Raw genomic sequence first — 26,597 nt, 5'->3', positions numbered from 1 at the left:
GGCTTACACCAAAATGAGTAACTCTCTTGACATCAAACAGTTTGGGAACATTAAAGCCACGTATAACTCTCACTACCTAATCAGTTTCCTTGAATTCATCCACAGCCACCTGGACAAATAAAAAACCTCTCTAGCTGTTGCTTTTGTGGACTTCAGAAAGGCTCTTGATCATTGCTGACCACACTGTTCTGGGTCTCCCTCACAACCTGGTAGCATGGCTCGCCAACTTCCTCACAGGGAGGTGTCAGGCTGTCCACTATCAGGGCTCTGTTTCCACTTTCCAGCAGCTGACATGTAGGGTTCCCAGAGCACCAAGATGGGTCCACTGTGCTTCCTCACATTCATCAATGATGCTCTCACACATACTCCCCATCATTGGAAGTATGTGGATGATTGCACTGTGGGCATCCCAGTTAACACAAGGACCCAGACTACTTGTCACTGCAAGCAACTCTGGAACAGCTACAGGCGTGGACTGAGGAGAACAGGATGACCATTAACCACAGCAAGACTGTGGTGATGCATGTCTTTACCTCCTCAGCAGCAGTGCCTCCTCCCCTTGGAGGGGCCCCCATCCTCTCCAGGTGGTCCAGTCTGCCAAGCTGCTCGGTGTCATGGTTGACGACCAGCTGACCTTGAAGCAGCATGTCTCCACCACAGTCATGTCAGCTGCCTATAGGCTGTACATGCTGCACAGACTCAGGTCCCTGGGGATGCCAGCAGATGAGCTGAGGGGTGTGTACCTCACCTGTATCCTCCCCAAACTTATGTATGCCTCCCCAGCATGGTCCTCTTCTCTCATCCACACTCAACAGCAGCAGCTGGAGAGTGTGCAGAAAAGGCCATGCAGGGTCATCCTTGGCCCTGCCGACATAAACTATGATGATGCCCTGACAACCCTGAGTCTGCTCAGGCTGTCGGCTAGACACTGAGAAGCTCTGGAGAAGTTTGGGAAGGGCCTGCTGTGCCACCCACACCTACGCCACATGCTGCCATCCGATGCACTTCGCCTGGTCCGTGCCACTTGACACCACAACCTGATAATGCCCCCAAAGGCGCCTTGAACAGACCGATACTGCCTCAGCATAGTTCCCACCATGGTGCAAGCCATTAACAGTTAGTTCCTCTGTCTAGGTTAACCTTTAGTTAAGCTTCCCTCAAACCTACTGTGTTTTCAGTATAACTACTGCCATATCAATAAACTTTTTATTATACAGTAAAATCCCTCTTATCCGGCATCAACGGGACCGCCGACATGCCGGATACTTGACAGTTGCCGGATACTTGAATAGAAGTGAAATTATGTCCTTCTGATCTTTTCAAGCTGAACCACTCGTATAACACTTTGTCCATCATTTCACCACGATGATACTGCAGTGTGTGACGATTTTCTGCTGCCTTTGGGGTGTCGGTGGCTTTTATGTAATCCCGCAACTTTTTCGTTTGGGATTTAATGTCATAAATAGTTGATGAGCCCACACCATATTCCGCCATTAGTTGCTGTCTGCTTTCACCTCTCTCTAATCGTTGACAAATGTCTACCTTCTGCTTAAGTGTAAGCACAACACGCTTCCTCTTTTCTACAACTTTAGGCATGATGAAGGCGTCAAACGATAAACAGTGCACACGCAGGACTGAGTCACTGAGTAAACACAGTGCAGTGGGCCGCGGGTGGCGCGAAGCAGTGTGCTCTGGTGGCGAGGGGACAAAGTATGCCTTGCGCGGGAATTTTAATCGATTTTATGAGTACACATTGATTTTTTATTGATTTTAAGGCTCGGGGAAAAATGTGCCGGATACTTGAAGCTGCCGGATACTCGAATGCCGGATGAGAGGGATTTTACTGTATTATTATTATTATTATTATTATTATTATTATCATTATTATTATTATTATTATTATTATTATTATTACTATTATTATTATTATTATTTAGACTGCATAGTAGGATATTGAGTCATGCCCGTTCTCCAGTCCAGTTGAGCAAAAAAATCATATGACAAAATTTGAGAGGAAGATATTTTTTATTGCAGAATTTACAAAATATCAGTTTTAATAATATACCATATGAAGTGGCATGTATGTCAATAATAAAGCAACACAGAAATTTTACTGTTGCTACTCTTATTTTCTCTTTAATTCCACACACAAAAATCTCTGCTTCTTAGTTCAAAGCACCTGTTTTTACTTTGAGCAAAAACAATTTTCTGATTTTCAAAAATATTTACCAATAAACACTGTACAGACACTTCTTTAAGATTGTTTTATCATATTAAGTTGAGTTCTTGTCAACTGGTTGTATATTTGATCAGGTCAGTATCATTCATTATAATTTAGTGATTACTGGAGATAAAAAATTGTTTTGTCAGGTATTGTTCATTAATAAGCCTTCTATCACCAGAATCTCATGCACTTTATATTTCTGCCCGGAACCATGCCAAGTCTGTTCTCCAACTAGCCAAAAACTCCTTCATTAACAGAAAATGTCAAAACCTTTCAAGATCTAACTCCCCTTGTGATTTCTGGCATCTAGCCAAAAATATCTCCAATAACTTTGCTTCTTCTTCTTTCCCTCCTCTATTTCAACCAGATGGCACCACTGCTATCACATCTATTTCTAAAGCTGAACTCTTCACTCAAACCTTTGCTAGAAACTCTACCTATGCCAAGTCTGTTCTCCAACTAGCCAAAAACACCTTCATTAACAGAAAATGTCAAAACCTTTCAAGATCTAACTCCCCTTGTGATTTCTGGCATCTAGCCAAAAATATCTCCAATAACTTTGCTTCTTCTTCTTTCCCTCCTCTATTTCAACCAGATGGCACCACTGCTATCACATCTATTTCTAAAGCTGAACTCTTCACTCACACCTTTGCTAAAAAACTCTACCTTGGACGATTCTGGGCTTGTTCCTCCCTCTCCTCCACCCTCTGACTACTTCATGCCACATATTAAAATTCTTCACAATGATGTTTTCCATGCCCTCGCTGGCCTAAACCCTCGGAAGGCTTATGGTCCTGATGGGGTCCCTCCTATTGTTCTCTGAAACTGTGCCTCCGTGCTTACACCTTGCCTAGTCAAACTCTTTCAGCTCTGTACCTTTCCTTCTTGCTGGAAGTTTGCCTACATTCAACCTGTTCCTAAAAAGGGTGACCGTTCTAATCCCTCAAACTACCGTCCTATTGCTTTAATTTCCTGCCTATCTAAAGTTTTTGAGTCTATCCTCAACAGGAAGATTCTTAAACATCTATCACTTCACAACCTTCTATCTGATCGCCAGTATGGGTTCCATCAAGGCCGCTCTACTGGTGATCTTCTAGCTTTCCTTACTGAGTCTTGGTCATCCTCTTTTAGAGATTTTGGTGAAACTTTTGCTGTTGCCTTGGACATATCAAAAGCTTTTGATAGAGTCTGGCACAAAGCTTTGATTTCCAAACTACCCTCCTACGGTTTCTATCCTTCTCTCTGTAACTTCATCTCAAGTTTCCTTTCTGACCGTTCTATTGCTGCTGTGGTAGACAGTCACTGTTCTTCTCCTAAATCTATTAACAGTGGTGTTCCTCAGGGTTCTGCCCTGTCACCCACTCTCTTCTTATTATTCATTAATGATCTTCTAAACCAAACTTCTTGTCCTATCCACTCCTACGCTGATGATACCACCCTGCACTTTTCCACGTCTTTTCATAGACGTCCAGCCCTTCATGAGGTAAACATATCATGCAGGGAAGCCACAGAACGCTTGACTTCTGATCTTTCTAAAATTTCTGATTGGGGCAGAGCAAACTTGGTATTGTTCAATGCCTCAAAAACTCAATTCCTCCATCTATCAACTCGATACAACCTTCCAGACAACTATCCCCTCTTCTTCAATGGCACTCAACTGTCCCCCTCTTCTACACTGAACATCCTCGGTCTGTCCTTTACTTATAATCTGAACTGGAAACTTCACATCTCATCTCTAGCTAAAACAGCTTCTATGAAGTTAGGTGTTCTGAGACATCTCCGCCAGTTTTTCTCACCCCCCCAGCTGCTAACTCTGTACAAGGGCCTTATCCGTCCATGTATGGAGTATGCTTCACATGTCTGGGGAGGTTCCACTCATACTGCTCTTCTAGACAGGGTGGAATCAAAAGCTTTTCGTCTCCTCAACTCCTCTCCTCTAACTGACTGTCTTCAGCCTCTCTCTTACCGCCGCAATGTTGCATATCTAGCTGTCTTCTACCGCTATTTTCATGCTAACTGCTCTTCTGATCTTGCTAACTGCATGCCTCCCCTCCTTCCGCGGCCTCGCTGCACAAGACTTTCTTCTTTCTCACCCCTATTCTGTCCACCTCTCTAACGCAAGAGTTAACCAGTATTCTCAATCATTCATCCCTTTCTCTGGTAAACTCTGGAACTCCCTGCCTGCTTCTGTATTTCCACCTTCCTATGACCTGAATTCCTTCAAGAGGGAGGTTTCAAGACACTTATTCATCAATTTTTGACCACTGCTTTGACCCTTTTATGGGACTGGCATTTCAGTGGGCATTTTTTTTTATTAGATTTTTGTTGCCCTTGGCCAGTGTCCCTCCTACATAAAAAAAAAAAAAATGGAGCTAAGTATGTACTATTAGTTAAAAACAGTTTCTACAAAAGTGAGTGTGGAGTAGTATGTATTACTGGACCTGAGTTTTCAACAATCTTTATTATCTCTTAAATATATTCTCCATAGGATCACAGTGCTGTGCTGAGGATGGCAGGAGGCACCATTGAGGGTCGCAGAGTATGGAGGTCTTCCTTTCTAATGGCACTAGTGCTAGTGGTTTGGGGCATCACAAACTTGACAAGATTACTTGGTAAGGAGCACTTGCACTTATTCAGTTATTTTTACGATAAAAGGTTATCCACTGTTTTAGTAGTAGTGTCTTGCTCTTATGTTGCTCAATCTTGATACATTCTTAAGCTTCTAAGACTGGCACTTGTGTGTTCAAGGGAATGCATTTATGATTTTATAAACTTAATTTGTATTATTTATATATTACACTCATACAATCATATGCAACTTCCAACTGTTATACACAGCATCCTACCACACACACACACACACACACACACACACACACACACACACACACACACACACTTGTGTGTTGCACAGAGTGACAAGTGGGGCACCACAGGGATCTGTGTTGGCACCCATTATGTTTCAAATATATGTAAATGATTTGACAGAGGATCTAAATCATTATATAAACCTGTTTGTTGATGATGCAAAAATAATGAAAATAATAAAGGATGAAAATGACTCCAAGGAGTTACAAAAGGATATTGACAAAATACATTCATGGAACCAAAGATGAAAATTAGAATTTAATGGCAGAAAATGCCACGTGTTGGAAACAGGAAAAGTAAAAAGAGACCTTTGTGGAAGTACAAAATGGGAGGAGAAATAATAATGAAAAGTAATGAAGAAAAAGATTTAGGAGTAATGGTTCACCTGAAGGGCACATATACGGAATATTTGACTCTACATACAGCTTATTAACAAACAGGGTGACTATTTAGACAAAGAAATGATGGAGAAAATTATAGCAAGCATGATATGACCTAAATTGGAATATGCATCAGTAGTTTGGGCTCTACATAGAAAAAAAGATACACGGAAACTGGAAAGAACATAGAGGATAGTGATGAAGATGGTACCAGAATTGAAAGACTTAAGCTATGAAGAAAGACTTGAAGAAATGGGATTACCAACACTACAAGAGAGAAGAGAAAGAGGAGATCTTATAATAATATACAAATTAGTAAACAGTATAGAAAGAATAGACAGAAATAACCTAGTACCACAGATGGAGAGAGACAGATGATGGGGCATGAGAAGAAAATAAAGAGTGGACATTCAAGCGACATCAAGAAATACAGCTTCCCTTATAGAACTATTGAAATCTGGAATGATTTGAAGGAAGAAGTGGTTGCAGCAAACAGTGTACACATGTTTAAAGAGAAACTGGATAAATATGGTCATGGAGACAGGACAAAATAAGCTTTGGCCCATGCCTTGTACAGTACAACTAGGTAAATGCACACACACACACATACACACACACACACACACACACATACACACACACACACACACACAAAAAAAAAAAAAAGATTAATCTTTCTTCAGATTAATTCTATTGAATAACTCAAAACACTTCATGTTACATTTCTGATTCAAATTACGTCACACAATTAAACTCAGTGACAAATATGTTCTGCACATATTCAGTTCTCCCCTGTCAGTATATGTCACCAACATTTAATTTGGATTGCATTACAGCTGTTAGGCTCTACTTACTGATACTGTGACAGATGATTTACCCATCTTAACTCTCTTTGGTCTGACAGCTCTGTCTTGCTTGGCTTTCTGTCTCCTCTTCTGTCTATTCCTGTCTCTTACACCTCAGAATATACACCCTGATGTTAGCGTGACTTTTTTTGCCCAAACAAGACTTCCATTGCTATAAGATTTATTCTTCAGTACTCTTATCATACAGTTTATTTTCCATAACTTTCAGTAAGGTTAATTTTTAAGTAACTATGTTTATTTTCCTGTACTTCAATCATATGGTTAATTTTCCTCTAACTTTCAATAAGGTAAATTTTTGAGTAACCGGTAAATTGCATCTTCTAATCAGGAACAAGGAAGTGGCATTTCATATGTTGTGCCTGCTGTCCATCTTGTCCACATCATTTGCTGCTGCTGCCTTCTGCCACCTGGGTATCTCTTGTAATCTGGTGCTATTCACTGGCTTTGTTAGTCTTGTGATGACTCACCTCATCTCAGTAGTCATGTCTTGTCTCTCATCTATCAGGGCCTTGATAGCATATTGTAATCTTTGTACCTGCTTTTGTGTTCATCATCTTTATTTATTTATTCTTTGAACATTCCTACTTCCTTCATTTTGTCATTTCTTTATTCTTGTCTGATATTGTTTCATCCTACTTGTTTCATTTCTTCTTAGTGATTCTTGGGTTATGGCAGTGGGTTCAGAGTCAACAGTAAACTATTTACTTTAAATTAATTGACATGTTGTGGCTCTTGCATGCCTAGAAGATTTCCTCAGAAGTTCGGCAACAGTGAGTGCTGTGATTAATTTGAAAGTTGAACCAAAAATATCCTTGTTCTGTACACTTACATCCAATTTTCTAGTGTTGTGTGTTGTTCATTATGCTCATTAATATCTGTAGGACTGGAGGTGGCTATAACCACTTTTCTGGGTGAGGACTAGTAACTTAAAACAATTTATTTATTTATTTATTTATTTATTTTTATTTATTTTATTATTTTTTTGCCAAATTTAGTTACCCCTTGCTAGTTTTTATACTCCAGTTATTAGTAACCCTATCTGTGAGCTAGTTGGCTGCCCTCTCATTCTTTACCTGGCTCTCACCATAGTAACACTCAGTAACAGAGATTCTGATGCATCAGACTTGGTCTACACTGCCTCTTGTGTGTGCATCTCAGTGATATGTGTATTGCCCACCTGCACTCGACTACTTACCGTATGCCTTAGTTAGAGTTTGATAGGGCAAGAACTCAAGAAAACTGTCTCCTGTTATATATATATATATATATATATATATATATATATATATATATATATATATATATATATATATATATATATATATATATATATATATATATATATATATATATATATATATATATATATATATATATATATATATATATATATATATATATATATATATATATATATATATATATTTAGGTAGTATAGGTGGATATACAAGAACAGTACAGCTGGAGGACTGTGAATTCAGTAGCTTCTGTACTCCAATCTGTCAAAACTGCTGTAGGCCTCATATGGTCATAGTACACCAATACCAGTCTTGTTAGATCTTCCTACCAATTGGCTTTTTCAGGAACATCTGGTTAACCAGCTTGTCCCAAGACTGGATGTTAATGATGGTGGGCTCTAATAGTATTGGTCTGATGGTTGCAAACCTGTCTTCTTTGAACTTACACTGCTCCTGGTTGGGAGAAAATCCTGCAAATTGTACTTCTCTCTGGATGAACAGAAACTTCTTTGGCTTTCCACACTCATCTGAATACCTGAAGGAAACAGTAGGTATGTCAAAAGGCCTGCTTCACACTATCATCATATAGCAAGGTGTCATCTACACATTTAGACCTATGGAGAAATATTTGCATTTGCACTATGAAAACGTTTGTTGTAGGTGTCAGAAGAGGAGCAGTGTCCCATAGAAGTGTTGAGGTAATTATACCACTTCTATAGAGTGATGAAAGTGGTGAGGCCTTGTCAAGCTCTACCTGGTGGAATCCCCAAAATGCATTGGCAGATATCTTTTAAGAGCTGACTGGGACACTGGTTATAATGTTGAGGGGTGCTCGGGTGTGATGGATCTCTTGCATGCAGTGAGCATTCAGATGCTAATAGTCAATGGTTCTCTGAGGCTTGCTAGACTTCTTTGCCACTACCACTGTTTGCACACACCACTCTGTTCTTCTGTGGGGATAGGCATAACTACCTCTTCCATGTCCTCATCTAGCTGTTCCTTAATCTACTGCTCCCAGTGTCTTGATACCTGTGCCTGGATGTGACGTACATAGGGATGGTGTATTTCAGTGTTCAGGGGGGGATGTGGTGAAGTGTGTCAGCCATTAATGCAAGTGATGATTTTTCATAGTTGAATGCTGACAAAGAGAATTGTTGCTTCAGCCACTCCTGTTGACACTCCATGTTCTGCTCAAGTGGTGGAATCAGCATAGCCTGTTGCTTAGGTAGGAGACTTGAGCCTATGCTGAGTTGTAGCCCTACCCTGTTGTTGTGGGAAGGTGGAATGGGAATGTTTCAAGAACAAACTCCATTTCTTTGTGGGCTGCCAGAGAAAGAAACAGAATCTTGGCAGACTTCACTACAAACACTTACTACCATGTGCTTCTCCTGTACATAGTAAAACAGCACTCCACCAGTCTGATATCACTCCACCAGTCTGGATATCATCACCAGTCTCTTCTTCAACATGTAATTGGCTATCTGGCTCTGCCTCCAGCTTTAATTATGTACTGATGTTAGTATTAATACTAGATGAGTCAGAATCATCAAAATCATGTAAGAAATCATCATCCTTATCATGCAAAAGCAGAATCGTTATAGTTTCTGGCTTTACAGATCCCTTTCTTCTTGACATAGAAACATTTGGAGAAAGAAAAAATAGAAAAATAAGTACAACAATCTTCACAGTGTTAGCAGTGGTGCTATGCACATCAGCCATTGGCAAAGGACAGATGGTGACTGGCATTCTCATTTGGTACCTGAGATACTTGAACAGATCTGAAATGCCAAATAACCATTTATGTATGTGAATAACTTTGTTGGAAGAAAGCAAGCATCTGTATATACAGGTGCTCCCCCAATTTATGTACATTTGAGTTTGGAGTTTCTGTAGATATGAACATGACGTCCAACTCAGGAGCAATCATGAAGCACATATAGCATAAAAATTATGATCAAGATCACATCACCACGCCATTATATCATGCAGAATGTAATGACAAAACAGACACTTAGACAGTACTAATTTCTGTAGTATAACTGTGTGTTATGAGCTGCTGTATGGTTCTTGTAATACAAGTGATATGTGGTGTGGCTGGGAGTGATTAAGTGTAGTATGGGCTGTTGTGTGGCTGGTATGATGTCTGGCAGGATGTTGTAGCTTTGTGTTTGTTGTGTGGCTGTGTGCTATTTGTGGTGTGTTATGGTTGAGTATTGTGTGGCATGGTATGGAGGGTGAGATATGGGTTATGATGTGGCTAGATGTGATGTTGGTTGTGGTGTGGCTGAGTGTGGTGTGACTGAGTGTAATGTGGTTTGTTGTGTGGCCAATTGTGATGTGTGCTGTGATGTAACTCTGTGACTGAAACTGGCTCAGGAAAATCCTGAATCATTTGTAATCACAATGACAAGATCAAGATATTCCATGTTGTTTACACTCTGCCATACCACCACATGATTCGCTCACCAGCTACCAGACTGTCAACACAGTAGGTAAGATGTCTGGGAGCCAGTTATCATGATCTCTCCTTTTGCCAGTGCACTCTTATCGCCCTCTCCTTCACTCCCAAGTGCTGACTGCTGTGTATAACATTGTGCTGTGCTGTGCATGAGTGTGCTGGTAGCCATATGGCTGGCTGTGTGGGCTTGTTAAATGGTGGTAGTGAAGCCATGGGGGTGACCAACATGGCTGACAGTGGTTACCCTTTCCTTTCAACTGGCAAACAGAGCCTGTCTTACCCACCCTCTGACACCACCCCTGAGAAGATCCTCTGCACTCCTGATGATCAATCTCAAGCTCTTGACCAGTATTTGATGACCTCTTTCCTTCTGTGCACCAAGAAAGGTGAGACGTTCACCAGTTCTGCTAAGGTCTCCTGTGTCCTCCACAAGTTTCCTCTCAGCAACTATATCTTGGAGGGGGAAACTTGCTCACTTGGCGACATCTCATCTCAGATTGTAGCAGTATAGGTCCATAACATCCTTAGGGTGCTCCTCCAACTGTATTCCACCTTCAGCCTGGGTGAGTGGGAGGTCCTTTGCAGGAGAGCCCACAGGGATGACAGTGGCTACAACTATGCCAAGGTGGGGCCATTAGCAGAAGACATCATCCTGGCAAACATTCAGGCTGGAGTCCTGGTCTTGGATGGTTGCGGTGACTTGGCTTCCTCCCTGCTGCCTGCCACACACTGCTATGGGAGATGGCTGTGTCTCAAAGTGAGAGGTTCTGTTTCCACCAAACTCCATCCTGCAGCTTGTCTACAGGTCTTGTCCCATCCTCCTCCCCTTCCTTTGCTGCCCAGGGTGCCTCATGATAGGGCATTTCATAAATACCTACAAGTCATCGGTCTGCTGTGCTTGGTGGAGTGGCCCCCATCCCTCCCAAATTGGTGAAGACACTTCTTCCAGGGCATTCCAGTGCTTTCAGTGCAAGGCCTTGCATGGCTGTAGGTCACCTCGCTGTCCCCATAATCTCCATGCACAGCAATTGTACACACACCTGGCAGGTGAAGGGAATTCCTTTCATGATATCAGCAAGCAGCTAAGGGACCTACAGTTACCTAAGTCATGGCCTTCTCAGGGGTCATCAATTAGCCCAGCCAGCACTGCCACTCCTCCAGCTCCTATTGCTTCCCCATCAGTACAGCCAGGGAAGACCTTTGCTTCCATCACCACAAGGAATAGGTATGTCATGTTCCTTGACCCTAACACTGAAGAAGACATTGTTGTCTCTGCTCCTCACAATCCCACCTCCCAATGTGCTCTACACCAACATCAGCACTGGAAGCTCTGAAACTGGCCCGGGCTACAAGTTCCTCCACTGAGCCTGGTGTCTGTTGGTGAGGAAGGTGAGTTTATACTCATTACTGTGGAGGCAGAAATCCACCAACCTCCTCCACCAATTTCCGATCTAACAGTGTTTCCCACCACATTCCTGTCAAATCTGCATGCTACTTCTTATACACATCTGCATCCTCTCAGCCATCCCATCCTCCCCATGTCTCTACAGACCCCATATCCCTTCTTCAATATACTCCCTACCATAACTGACCTTCTCTGGACTAGATATCATCTCTCCTAGCAAGGCAAGCCTTTCACTTACATCTTTGAAGCATGGCCCTCTCTCTCTTTGAGATCCTGACTTCTCTCTTCCTCTAATGGCCCTTACTTTCCTTCTAAGGAATGCTCAGTCCCTTCTCTGTAAAACCCAAGAACTCCAGACCTACCTGTGGGACACCATACCTTTGGTAATTGGCATATGTGAGACCTGGCTCCTGCCTCACTTCTCACTCACCTTCTCGGGATCCACCATCCTCCACCAAGACTGATGCCAAGGGTGTGGTGGACTAGTCCTCATACTCCAGGAGATGCTTATTTCATCACTCCTAACCCTTCCACATTGGCAGGGTGGTTATCTGGAAATTGTAGCAGCCAAGATTCAGCTCTGTGGTAGGTGGCTTATGGTGGCCATCTTTTTACAATCATGAGGGAGTAGCAAGCTACCAGGAATTCACACATTACTTTTCTTCCCACTTATCTCCAGCACTCCTTGTGGGAGATTTCAATGCCCAACATGATTGTTAGGAACCTACTCTGCCTCTTCACATTTGCAACACCTCTACTTAGGCTCCTTGGCCTGCATACTTGGTTTTATCCTTACATTGGAGCAGTTTTTGTCCTTGACTTCTTTCTTGGAGACCCTCTCTTCAAGAATACTCCTTCTCCACTACTGCCCCCTCTCTGTCTGCCTTCAGTTCTGACCGAGGATATTGAGAGGGCTCTATCCTCTCCAGGCCTCCCATCATTCACTCAACCATTCACACAGCATGAAATAACCTCAGCACTCACCACACTTAAACCAGGTAAAGTGCCAGATCCTAACAAAATCCCTTACGAGTTCCTCACCTACCTCACACAACCTCTATGCACCTGCCTACTTCAAATCTACAACTTCAGCTGGCAATCCAGGAATTTCCCAGCTAACTGGAAATCAACTGTCATCCTTTCTGTTCTGAAGCCTGGAAAAGAACCCACATTCCCCTTAGTCTACAGACTCATTACTCTTCTCACTTGTGTTGGTAAACTGGTGGAGAGGATGATGTGCCCCCACCTCACCGGATGGCTGGAGGACACCCACTGATTAGGTGTGGAGCAGTGTGGTTTTTGCCCCTAACAGAGTACCTTTGATGTGCTTTTGTGGTTGAGTGGTTGAGTGGCTGGATGGTTGAATGATAGTACGTGTGAATGAAACAGGCTTGAATGAAGCATGAGGTGAGTGAATGAGAACATTCATAGGTAACATTGTTAACCTCCTCCAACCAATGCAGTGCAGAGCAGAGAGAGAGGTCTTGAATCCTTTGAATCATGCGGCAAGCAAAGTATCAAGCTATAGGAAAGCTCATCAGTTTGATACCACCCACAGTGCCAATGTGAAACTCATGTAGTTTTTCCATTGTGGGAAAGATTGTTGTAATGATAAACATGGGTGTCTGACTGTGAACAAAGTGTGTCGTTACTGTGGCAGATGAGGTCACTTTACAGCTGTGTGCCAATAAGCAGTGATAGAGGCATGGAGGAGATAGTGAAGAAACCTTGAACCAGTCCCAAGGATGCAGGCAGGGAAATTGCACTAGTGGTGCAAATGTGTATCAGCTCTTGGCAGGAGTGTACACTAAGCATGTGATAGCGCATGCAGCACCACAGGTGGCAACCACAGCCACGCACTCCACAAGACAAAACATCATTTCCTGGACCCCAGACTCAGGGGCTGAAATGACAGTTATGGGCGTGAACACCACACTCTCACTGGGCATCAATCTGTCTAACTTAACACTGGCTGGAAGTGAAGAACTTTAAACCATGGGTGACCACTCACTTACCTGTGTCGGAACTTTCATGTCTCACCTGGAGCTGGGCAGCAGGAGGACAGAAGTGGTCATCAGCATGGTGAAGGAGGCTAAGGGATTGTTGCTTAGCTGGTTCGACTCTGTCGCACTTTGTATTCTCCGGGACAGCTACCTGGCCCAGGTAAGAGCAGTGCAAAGAGCACCAGCGCCAACACCCTCTCCTCGGACTAGTCGCAAGCCACCCAAAACTACCCTAACCTGTCATGGTACCAATACCTTCACCACAGACAAAAGCCACCAATACTTTCACCATGGACACAGCCATCATTACCACCATCATCCCCTGCACCTGCAGAGATCATGTAGCAGTGGGCGGACCATGCTGCAGCACTCATCAAAGCTTTTCCATGTGTCTTTGGTGAGGAACAGATGCTGTGGGAAATGGACAGAGGACAAATGTACATTGAGCTAATGGAAGATGCCTGACCATTTGCCATGCCTACACCTTGAACAATTCCATGCAATTGACATGCAGAAATAAAGAGACAACTAAACATCCTACTCGCCCAAAGCATTATTGAGAAAGTGGAGCACCCAATAACCTGGTGCTACCCAAGAAACATTCTGGCATGAGGATGTGTGTAGACCTGACACACCTCAACCGCTTCGTCAAGAGGCTGGTTTATCCAGTATGTTCATCCCATGATGCATCGCTTCAATCACCTCAGGAGCAGCATGGTTCACCACACTGGATGCAAAGATGGATTACTTTCAGTACCCAAGAAACATTCTGGCATGAGGATGTGTGTAGACCTGACACACCTCAACCGCTTCGTCAAGAGGCTGGTTTATCCAGTATGTTCATCCCATGATGCATCGCTTCAATCACCTCAGGAGCAGCATGGTTCACCACACTGGATGCAAAGATGGATTACTTTCAGATAAAAAATAGCAGAAGACCAAGATTTGACATGCTTTATAATGCCCTGGGAACATTACAAGTTTTGGCGTGCTATAATGGGTCTTGTTTCTTCTGGTGATGAATACAATTGCTATGGAGACCAGGCTCTCGGTGATATTGATGAGGTTATGGCCTATGACATCAGCTACAAGGACCACTTAGCTCATGTTAACATAGTGCAATGGTGCAACCAGCAAGGCATTACACTTAAGAAGTTCATGTGTGGATAGAGAGAGACTAGTCAACTTATGTGGCTACTCCATTTCTAGTTGAGGTAACACCACAGACCCCAGGGAAACTTAAGCCATCTCTAATTTCCTGCAGCCATAGAGTATCACAGATCTAAAAATTATTCATCAGCCTCGTCAATCAGCTTGGAGGCTTTATTCCGCCATTGCAGACACTGCAGGATCCTCAGGAACCTCTTGCAGCCCAAGAATGGTGTTGGTCAGTGCAACATGAACAAGCATTTGAATCATCAACCCAACCACCCATTTTGGCATATTTTGACCCCATGCTACTATCAATGCTGCAAACAGATACATTGAGGACATATGGCATCAGTTTTATCCTTCTCCAGGGGTATGACAACAAATGGAAGTTAATTCAGTGTGGTTCCAAGTTTCTAATGGATACAGAGACTCGATATGCCATCACAGCACTGGAAATGACTGCTGTCCTCTGGGCAATCAAGAAATGCAGGATGTACCTTGCAGGACTTATACACTTTGATCTAGTGGTCGATCATCAGCCGCTGATTTCCATACAAGGAGCTGTTGGGAGAAATTGAAAACCTCATGTTACAGTGAGTGAACACCTGCATGGTGCTCATCAATCCACCTATTGGCCTGGAATTGATACGAGAACGTAGTCTCGTATCGCTCTTGATGCTGTCTTCTCCTCCCAACCATCCAAATGAATCTCTATAGCAAGACAAAGATCAGCTGAGTGGAGTATTTCAGTCTGTATCAGCAGATTACTTCCATGCAACTGGGTGTACATACTTGGTATTTGTGGATTGCTCGTCTGGCTGGCCTCATATGTCCGCATGTCCTCACCAGGCAACTGCAGACCATCTTGTTCGTGTCCTACGTTTTGTGTTTGCCAGCACAGGTGCACCTAATATTTTGAGGACAGATGGCGGACCCCAATTCACATCTTTCACAGTGTGATGGTTCCTGGCTTGATGGGGGATAGAGCACAGGGTTTTATTCCCACACAACCTGCAAGCTAAGCTAACAGGCATGCAGAAGCAGCTGTGAAAGCAGTGAAAAAACTGATCATGACAACTATGGTCAAAGGATTGTTGAGCAGAGATGAGTTTGCCCAAGGATTGTTGGAATTAAGAAACACTCCTCGAGCTGTGGGCAGGTCACTGGCACGGGTTCTCTGCGGTCATCCCATGAGGTCCTATTTTCCAGCACATCACCGCTCCTTTGCTCCTGAGTGGCAACATACTGCAGACTTGTGTGATATGAAAGCAGAACACCTATGGGAGAAGGCAAAGATGTGTCATGACTTATCTGCCCGAACTCTTTCTCGATTACACCTTGGCAGCTGTGTGGATGTCTAGGACCATGAATGCAGGTGCTGAGATTGTGTAAGTGTTATTGTTGGCTTTGGGCACTGGAGGGATTATCTTGTCAAGATGGGCAGTGGCCACATCTTGTGGTGAAACAGGAAATTTTTATGACCCCCATCAACCAATAGTATCTGTCAATGCCAAAGAGCAGGGCACCAGTAGAAGTAAATCCATGTCAGGAAAGAGAGCATCAGGACAACCAGCACCCCCTAGTTCGTTGCAGCTGTCGTCAGTAGAGAGCGCCACAACGCTTGAGAGTGTGGTGGCACTCCAGCACCTGTGATTAAGGAGATGATTGTTGTTTTGTAAAAATTTAGACATTAGATTTTGATTTCTAAAGTCCCAGGGTAGGTGTGTGGTTGTTGAGTGATTGAGTGGCTGGATGGTTGAATAATAGTATGCGTGAATGAAGCAGGTTTGAATGAAGCATGAGGCGAGTGAATGAGAACATTCATAGGTAACATTGTTAATCTCCTCCAACCCAAGAGTCAGTTCATACCTGCTTGCTCTCCAGACAAGCTGTACTCCCCTTTGTATACCCTGCACCTTCAATACACCTGCACTGTGAAGCTGCACTTGTCTGAGCCACTACCTACATGTGAAGCAACACAACAGTGCTGGGCCACATAGGATACTACATCTATGACACCTACTTCCAGTGCCAGGTCATGACAGCTCTCTTTCTCGACATAGAGAGAGTATTTGACTCAGCACCACATGAAGGAATCCTACAAAAGCTGGCACTTATGGGCATTACTGGCACCACCCTTGCTTGGATCCAAGACTTCCTCACCAACCACTCCTTTCAGGTGGCTGTAGGTGCCTCTCTATTATCCTCCTCTGACATCTGGTGTGGAGTTCCTCAGGGATCCATCCTCACCTCAGTCCTCTTTAATTTCCTCCTCTTCAATTTCCAAATCCCAGCTCACTCCCACCTTCTACTCTATGCAGATTGTATTACAATCATCAGTTGTTCACTGACACTGGCTCTGGCACAAACTCACCTGCAGGAGGCTGTCACCACATTGAGAGTGGATAACTGCCTGAGGGCTCACAATAAGCATCCTAAAAGCATTCTCATGTGCTTTACCAGGAAAAAGTTATCATCTCCACCCACTATCATCATGGGTGGTAAGGCAGCCCCTTATGTCACCATGCATACTTTCCTGGGGTTGTGCCTGGACAGCCCCTGCCCCTCATGGGCCAACCACTTAGACTACCTCCACATCTTCTGCAAGAAACACCTGGATGTGATGAAATGCTTCTCCACTTCCACCGAACCACCATCAGGGCCAAGATAGAATATGGTAGCTGCATCTATGGATCAGCAGCACAATCCACCCTGGCTAAACTTGACCCTATCCAAAATGTTGCTCTGAGGATCTCCATGAGAGCCATGAAATCCTTCCCAGTTGCTTCTCTACATGCTGAGATTGGTACTTGTATTCCTCCTCTATCCACCCACAGGAAAGTGTGCCAGCAACACCACAGAATGCAAGGCCTGCCTCCCTCTCATCCTCTTGCCACACTATATTCCACCACAGGGGTGGGCCAGCAAGTCCCTGCTTAGTTTCCTGGTGCCCACCAATCTCTGCTGGTTCAAGCCCTGCTTATACTGCACACCCTTCAACTCCCATTTCCACCTCTACAGCCCATCACACCCACCTTACCTTTTCCCTCCATGCCTGGACATATCTTATATGTTCACCATCCACATTCCTTGTCATTCTCCTAAATGCACTGGCAGTGGCTTAGCAGCAGCACACTTCCACCAACTTGATCACTCAGTCTGCCATCATCACTGATGAATAGCCCATTTGCATAGCCCATTTCTGCCATTTGTTGTGGAACTCTTCACTCAGCAACACCCTCTACGCCACATCCATGGGACTCTACCAGAGAGACTCTTCCTTGCAGCCGTGGGTAAGGAGACAATCCCAGGCACTAGATATTGGCCTCACTGACCTTAGTCTGGGCCACACAACACTCATTGCATACCTGTATCGGCTGGGCTTATCACCACACCCATGCTACCCCTGATGTCCGATGGTTGAGGAAACTAATGAACACTTCCTCTTACTTGGCCCTTGCTTCTATTCCCATTGTGTTATGCTCCACAACCAACAAATAACTCATGATCAACACCTTTGACCTGCCCACCCTACTGGTAGCAATGTGTGTTGACTCCTGCAAAGTTATTCTGCAGTTATTCGCTTGACTTATGCCTTTCTAAAGAAGTCAGGTCAGTTATCCCTCCTGTGATCACCTCACAGGCCTGCACTAGGACTCATACTGATCTTCAGGATCATCACAGCCCTCAACAGCAACAACAATAGCAACAACAACAACAACAACAACAACAATAACACCACCACCACCACCACCACATTGCTGTGTTACACTGAATGTGAGGTCAAAATACCCACTTATACATTGCTACACTATGTGGCTTGCACAAATAAGGAATAAGCATTTTTCAGTGTTTTCAGTACCCTGAGTTTTGCAATCCTTGAGTTTAGTGCTATAGCTTTGGAAGAAAGCAAGCAAAAAAACTCAAGAGGGTACTGTACTTGTAAGTAATGACTATGTCATAATCCCCCAACTTACCTTTAATTATAAGTTAGAGTTTACACAGGAACTGTACCAGTTATATACTCACCAAGTACTTCAGTTACTTTCACAATTCTTTAAGTCTAAGCCCAGGTTACCGAGAATTAAGGGTAGGGTTCTCGCAGTGGGATAAGCCATAAACACAGTTCAGAAAAACTAACATTATTGATTAACCAGCATTCCAACAACACACATATTTAATAAAAAACAATAACCACATTATCAGACTAGTTACTAGAACTTCAAGTAACTCCTCATTAACAGATTAATAGGTCTTTACTTACGTTATTATTAACTGTACGTTAACACTACTTCATCAGCAAGATTATGTCACTCAATAACACATCACTTTTTATCAAACACATAAAACACATAAATGTACACATAACAATCACATAATAAAATAAACACAACATAGAAAATCAAAGACAAAATCATGTGGTCAGTAAATGCAAAGTGCCACAGAAAATATTGTCACTCATCATAATCCAGCATTAAATCAACACTTGAAACACAATATGAAATATATCAAACCACAGTATACTGAAGTTGAGATACACAAGGCACATAGGAAAATCCTCTAAGTATTACTTATGGACAGAGTGATGCAGAGAATAACTGGTAGTCTCATGGTGCAGCAAAACTGAGTTGCACCTGCTCAAAAATAAGACACCACATATATTATGGTGACCAGAGAACTATGTGAGTCGTTCTGTGCTCCCTCCTTATGAACATTTTCCATCCACCAACATCTATGCAGAAACAAGATTACATACATGGCAACATACTTTGCCATCCTTAAGGTCTAGAATCCAACTAGTTAGTATGCTCATGCCTTCCTTTAAAATACACGATCACCAGAATGTTCACTTGTCTACTTTTCCCCACCAAAAGCTTAAGGTTCATTTTACCCTAAGGGCACACCAGATACCCACTCCTACACACAGATGTTTAAGGTTTCTTATGGCCAGCTAATGCACACAACATCTTGGTCACGAGAGGTGATGCATTGTTGTGGTTTATGTACGTAAGATTAATTGCAATTATTACTAGGGTTTTAGTGTGACTTAGCTCGTCCTAGTCCTCTGTTACATCAGCAACACCTGCACTTTCATAGTGTTCATGAACAAGGTGGGCATTGTTCTAACCTGTGTTGTGCACAGATGGCTGGACCTCACGAGGGGCTACACTGGGGGTGTTGCTATGGGCTGTGTTGGCATGGGCATCATAGGCATGGGTGGCATGGCTATGACAACTACAAACAGCCATCTGGAACCTAAGGCATTCGTAAGTCAGAGAGCATCTGTATATGAATTCATATTGTACTGTGTATGTCTTGCTACAGCATAGAATAGTCATATGAGAGCAAATGTCCATATATTGATAAATAGTCCCACTTTCAAAATATCTAAGGAGGAATGGACATGTAGAACTCACCATCAGATTTCTACGCACCACCATTCTGTTCCTTCCTTTTGTCGGCTCATCTTTCAGGTGCTGTCTTTGGGTATTGGTGTGTGAGTTCCACTGCAGGGAGTGTCATCTACAGTGTTGGTGCACTTCCTTTGAGGATTTCTGCATTTTCAAGTGTGTTGTGTGCTTTATAGACAGCTGTTGCTATGCATCCAGTGCCTCCCTGTTCCAGTTTTTACTGGTTCAGGCCCTGCCATAGTTGCCTGGCCATGCAACTTGAGACATGAGATGTGTCAGGCTTCCTTTGAGGACCCTAACCCATGCTTGGATCCTCAATGGGGCCTCTCATTGGGCTTGCCTACTTGTGGACTTGTTCTTGTTGGGGATTTGGGGGCTTTGCAGGCTATGATGCTGTAACCTCTAGTGCCCCAAAGGTGCTGGCAGGCAGGTTATCTTGTTATATTCTGGTGAGCTGTCCAGTCTTATGGAGGAAGACCCTGGTGTGTTTTAGTGTCTTGAAACCCAGGCTGTGGCCTTGGGAACCACCCAGTAGGTCTGCTAGTGATGGCTTGTGGATGTGGAGTGATGTCAGTGAGTGGAGGAGAGCAGTGAGGTGGGAGTGGTGGCAGGGGCAGTAGCAGCAGTTGTTCTGGAGTGTCTGGTTGTGTGGGGCACCAGGGGCAGTGAGGGGTGACTGTCAATCCCAGCATGTGTGTGTGGACCTTGATCTGGCTGTGTCCTATCCTGAATCTGGTGACTGCAGTGTCTAGGACACGGCTGGGGGAGTGGGTCCACCAGTGGTGTTGTGTGTCCTTTGTGATGTGTCCAAGTGTTGTGTACTGTAAGGCATCTGTCAGGTGTCTTTCCCCGAGTAAGTTGCAGTCCTTCCCTAGGCTGGTCAGTAGGTCATTCTGGTCTGTGGGAAAGTCTATGGGAGAAGGTTGAGAGTGGACCTCATTTGCCATTCTGTTGGCCACAGTGTCAGCCTACTTGTAGACTCCCAGATCCTGACCCACCTTCCATCTGGTCTCCCTTTACCCCTACCACCAAGACATCATCTCCTCCGGTATGTTGGGCCTGCTGTTGTTGGGCTTGCACCACTGCAGTGGTAAGTGTGTCTTCCCCACAGTCTTTTCAACACCTCTACAATTGATGATGTTTATGTCTGTTTTGCATTCTGCTCTTCACTGTTTCTACAGCATCATGGTTTTGATGCTAGGGTGGCATTTTCTGCCACATTCTTAAGCCTCGACCCCACTGGGGCATTGCCTTAGCTGTGGCAATGCCACTCTAAGATCTCAAAGATTGGAGCAATGCCACTCTCATGGCGAGGCCCCATTCCGCCATCTGGTGGAGTGATGCCACTCTCATGGCGATATCGTTTCCCACCAACTGATGTCTACCAGTAGGCAGTGATGCCGTTTTCAAGGCAGTGCCACTTTCTGCCTGTGGTCACAATAGGATGAAAGCAATTAACCCAGAGCACACACACAGGACTTTTTTGGTACTTCTCCCATATGTGACCCACTTGCTTATGCCATGTCAATGTATTTTATTCAATTTATTTATTTCATTTTGACATGTGTAAATTTTCTTTCATGTTTCATATCAGTTTTTTATATCAGTCTCTTGGTGTTTCCCCTTTAGGCAGCATGTCTACTAGACATCCCTCTCTACCCTTTCTGGGGTTCTTAGAGGAGGATGAGGTTAACATTTCTAGCAGGCATGCTCGTGGTGGAGCATCAATGACTTCCTCCCGCGACCAGTTGCTGTTGGCTGACTACTACCCCAGGTCCTGGGGCATCCAGTCTCTCTCTTCTCCACACCCTACCATCATTACTGCTGCCTCCTCACCTGCTTTACTTCAGGAGTCTCAGCCCATCTCTCCTGCTGCCTGGGTCTTGCCTCCAGCTTTCCCTCCCTCTGACTCTGCAGTTCCTGAGTAAGCCAGGCTTCCTCTTGCTCAAGTGATGACCATGCCTGTACTCTTGGAGACTTTAAGCCAAGTCTTTGGTCCTTCCTTTTCTCACTGGAACAAATGGCCCCTCTCCCCTTCACCTCTGCCCATGCCCTCTCATTGCCGAAGGTCTTCACTTCTCTCAGAGGCTGGCCCCAAGGTTTCAGAAGTGGTTTTGCAGGCTCTGCTTCCAGTCTCAGCTTCTCCTCCACTTGGCAATTCCTCTTCTCAGCTTTCTTCACCTTCCCTGGGCTTAGCAGGGGAGAATTGGATGAAGGTCCCTCCACACTGGGTTGTTACCCTGGCAGAGGATGGTTTTCAAGCTTGGCAGTGTCTCTGCTGGGCTTCGGACTGTTGGGAGGTTTCCAACCTAGCTGGAGGATCGTCTTTCATTTTCTGGTGGTTCTCTGCTCCAACCCCTGGTCCTCACTTCTCTCAAGTGGTTCCTCATGATGCTTCTTGGTGGCTGCTAAGTTGTCATTCCTAGCCCAGTTATTCTTCCCCCCCCCTTCATCTTCACTTCTTATGACTGTATGACCCCTATACCTTTTGTTGCTGCCTTTGGTGGCAGGTATGGGTGCAGACACTCTGGTTCCCGAGTCCCTGCTTCCACTAGATGACATGCAGGGCAGTGAGTTTTCATCCTCTACAGCATTGTCTTCCCTCCTCTTTGGATTCCCATGGTTGTTCTTCAGGTTCCCCTTGGATTTCAGCCAGGGACGCTTCAGCCCCTCACACTGGGAGGGCGCAACGGCTGAGGTCTCCTTTCTATTCGGCAACTCCCCATGTCTCATTACACTGATTTGCTTGTCCTGTCCCTGGTCCTCTGTAGCCCTCCTGGTCACTTCCCCAGCCTAGCAGGAAACAGTGCTCTTAACACCTGCAGACTTACTTTCCTGTCCAGGTGGGAGGAGGAATGGCCTCAAGGGTCCTGGACAGCCAAGGTCATCCGCAAAGGTCTCTCTTGGTCTAAGGTAGTTGGCTGCCATCCTCCCCTCTGCTGCCCCTTCCATCCTTGATCATGCTCCAGGATGGTTCAACATCTTTTCTTTGAGCTGTGGGAGCAGGATCTTGTAGAGGAGATGTTCGACTCTGCTTTCCTGTCCTGTGCCTTCATGGTTCCTAAAAGGGACTCCAACAAGCTTTGGCATCCACCTGAGCATGTCAAATCAAAGTATAAAGACTTCATTCAAGAGAATCTGGAGATAGGGCTGGCCCTATCTCTAGATGCTTGAATGGTTTCCCTTGACCTGAAGAGTGCCTACTGGCTCATGCCCATCAACCTTTGCTTCAGCAAGTTCCTGGCAGTCCAAGTTGACTCCCATGTCCTTCTTTTCAGTCATGCCCTTTGGTCTCAACATTGCGTCCAAGGTCTTTGCAAAGCTCACCAAGGTTGTGTCTTCATGTCTTACCAGTTGAAAGGTGTCAACCATCATGTACCTCAATGACTGGCTGGTCCATAATCCTTCAGAGTCAGGACTGCAGCAAGATCTGAACATTGCCCTCTGCACCTGCCAGGAAATGGGATTCCTGGTCAGCTTCTCCAAGTTCCATCTATCTCATTCCCAGTCCATCACTTGGCTTATCATGCAGTGGGACACCAGGACTTTAGGATTGTCTGCATACAACCAGGTCTGTCTGCTGCATTGGGGTCTTGTACTTTCATTAGGCAATTGTGGGGCAGTCTCTTAGGCCCTCTCAACTTCACAGCAGATGTGGTACCTCTAGTACAGCTGAGGTTCAGGAGACTTTCCATGGAAGAAAACTGTTGGTTTCCCATTGCCCAGCACAACCAAGTTCACAAGTTTCCTGGACCTCTACTACCACTCCTCCATTGTTGGGCTCTACCCTGTAAGTTGTCCACAGTTGCTGCCTGGATTCCTCCACAACCCACTCTGTTTATCACTACTGATGCTTTAGATTCAGGCTGGGGCCTCCAGTCTTCCAATGGTCTTCAAGCTCAGAACCTGTGGTTCCCTCCTCAGTCCCAACTTCACATCAATGCCAGGGAGCTCCTAGTGGCCCCCTTTTTCTCCACAAGTTTCCAGAGGTCAGGGATACGTGAGAGATTCCAGTTGGACAACCAAGTTGCAGTACACTGCATCTCTCACCAAGGCTCTTGTTCTCTCCCTCTTCTCTCCATCTCAGAAGATCTCTTTTTCCTGGCTGAGTCTCTGGTACATTCCAGGTCTGTCTGTCAGGTACATTCCAGGTTTGGACAACATTTGGGCAGATGTGTTATCATGTCAGACAGGGACTTCAGTGGAGTGGGAGTTGATGGAGGCTGCATTCCAAGACCTAGTAAACCTTTTCAACAGTCCTCAGGTGGACCTGTTTGCCTCCACCTCTAACCACAAGCTTCCTCTGTTTGTGTCCCATTGGATGGCGATGGAGGCAGAAGGACCAGATGCCTTCCTGGTCGATTGGAGCCAGTCGGATTTCGTGTATCTGTTCCCTCCTCTGGCACCCAAAGTGTTACTACAGGTATGCGGATGTTCCAAAGCCAAGGTTTTCTGGTATCCACCCCCTCACCCTCTGGCAAGCCAAGCCTTGGTGCTAGTAACTCCTGCACTGGTGCCCTTCCTGAAGTCCTCCAGGATCTCCTCCAACTTTCATGTATGGGGATTCTCTCTAAGATCTCTCTAAGATCTTACCATAACAAAGATCAGCTGATCTTAATCAGCAGCTGATCTGATCAGCTGCTTAAGTGTAAGCACAACACGCTTCCTCCTTACTACAACTTTAGGCATAATGAAGGTGTCAGGCGATAAACAGTGCACACGCGGGACTGAGTCACTGAGTAAATACAGTGCAGTGGGCCGCGGGTGGCGCAAAGCAGTGCGCTCTGGAGGCGAGGGGACAAAGTATGCCTCACGCGGGAATTTTAATCAATTTTATGAGTACACGTTGATTTTTATTGATTTTAACCCTTTCCTTCCAGCAATCGTATATATACGATTGAATCAATGCGTCTGTAGCGACGGCGATCATACCCGTAATCAAGAATTTTCGCGCCTCAATTTTGAGCTCCAAGCGCGGTTTCTCGAGTCAGATGGTGTGAGTGGAAGTGTCTGGCACGTTTCCACATGTAGTGTTGTCACTAGCTCTGGAAATTTACCAGTAACTAAGCTATTTTCCCTTTCTCCGGGTGACACTTGGCAACCCCAGCGACCCACCAGGTGGAAAGCACCATGATAAGTGCGAAGAGACATCCTGATAAGAGCAAAGGATCTTAGATCATAACTCACCATGGAGCAGGAAAGAACATATGTATTTAGCAGTGCTTCTGAGTTTGAAGACAGTGACAGTGAATATTTAGAAGAAGAAACTGAAGAAAGCGAAGACATTAGTGAGGACTCGGAAAATGATTTACAGGATCCACCTGTTTTATCAGAACAGAGAGATGATACCTATCATTCTTTCATGTTAATTTTTTCATTATCTTCGATTTTATAATAAAATGGTAGAAGGTAATTTGTCAGAGAGAGAGAGAGAGAGATAATGTTATTTGCCTGAAACTTGATATGAAAAGGGATGAAATCTCTCTCTCTCTCTCTCTCTCTCTCTCTCTCTCTCTCTCTCTCTCTCTCTCTCTCTCTCTCTCTCTCTCTCTCTCTCTCTCTCTCTCTCTCTCTCTCTCTCTCATTGGAAGTGTACAATTTCCCCTCCAAGATGAGAGAGAGAGAGAGAGAGAGAGAGAGAGAGTATGTGTGTGTGTGTGTGTGCGTGCGGTGTCATCGCTCTCTGGGCTGTTTCTGGAAGACGGATCACACAGCGGGAGGAGGAGGAATCCTTGATAAGGCATTAACTGAACTTTCAGAGGTCACATCGAGCTACAAAGTACATCATTGTATTTAGAATAACAAAGAGAAAATAATTATTAGTATTCAAACAGTTTCCTGACAATTTCTAGGTTTACCATTTTTAGCCACCATAGCAAACGGGAAAATATTTTAAGCACTAGAAGGAAAGGGTTAAGGCTCGGGGAAAAATGTGCCGGATACTTGAAGCTGCCGGATACTCGAATGCCAGATGAGAGGGATTTTACTGTATATATATATATATATATATATATATATATATATATATATATATATATATATATATATATATATATATATATATATATATATATATATATATATATATATAAAGTTTTGGCGGCCCGGTTATGTGAAATTTTAATGATGTTTCTCTCATCACCAGCTATTTTCTTGGCTATAGGGCATTCACAGGGTATAGAAATCTTATAATATATATATATATATATATATATATATATATATATATATATATATATATATATATATATATATATATATATATATATATATATATATATATATATATATATATATATATATATATATATATATATATATATATATAATATATATATATATATATATATATATATATATATATATATATATATATATATATATATATATATATATATATATATATATCATAAGATTTCTATACCCTGTGAATGCCCTATAGCCAAGAAAATAGCTGGTGATGAGAGAAACATTAAAATTTCACATAACCGGGCCGCCAAAACTTTATCCAGAAGGTGAAATCGTGTGTCATCAGCACTCCTGGAAGCATTCTGCTGTGTTAAATTACAAAAGGGTGTGTGGATGACTCCCA

The 26,597-nt window shown here is 43.8% G+C and overlaps 1 protein-coding gene across 5 annotated transcripts in view; it reads left to right on the top strand.

Moving 5' to 3' along the window:
• The window catches only part of LOC135093267 (GPI ethanolamine phosphate transferase 1-like), a 293,072-nt gene that overhangs the window by 127,829 nt on the left and 138,646 nt on the right, over positions 1–26,597 (top strand). For all 5 annotated transcript variants that reach the window (XM_063992366.1, XM_063992367.1, XM_063992369.1 and 2 more), the window contains exon 8: positions 4,713–4,836. In XM_063992366.1, coding sequence (XP_063848436.1) covers positions 4,713–4,836 — 124 coding nt within the window. The remainder of the gene's footprint in view (positions 1–4,712; positions 4,837–26,597) is intronic.

The sequence above is a fragment of the Scylla paramamosain genome, chromosome 42 (assembly GCF_035594125.1).
Source record: "Scylla paramamosain isolate STU-SP2022 chromosome 42, ASM3559412v1, whole genome shotgun sequence".
Classification (NCBI taxonomy): domain Eukaryota; kingdom Metazoa; phylum Arthropoda; class Malacostraca; order Decapoda; family Portunidae; genus Scylla; species Scylla paramamosain.
The sequence above is the reverse complement of the archived record's forward strand: the minus strand, read 5'-3'. Positions and strand labels throughout refer to the sequence as shown.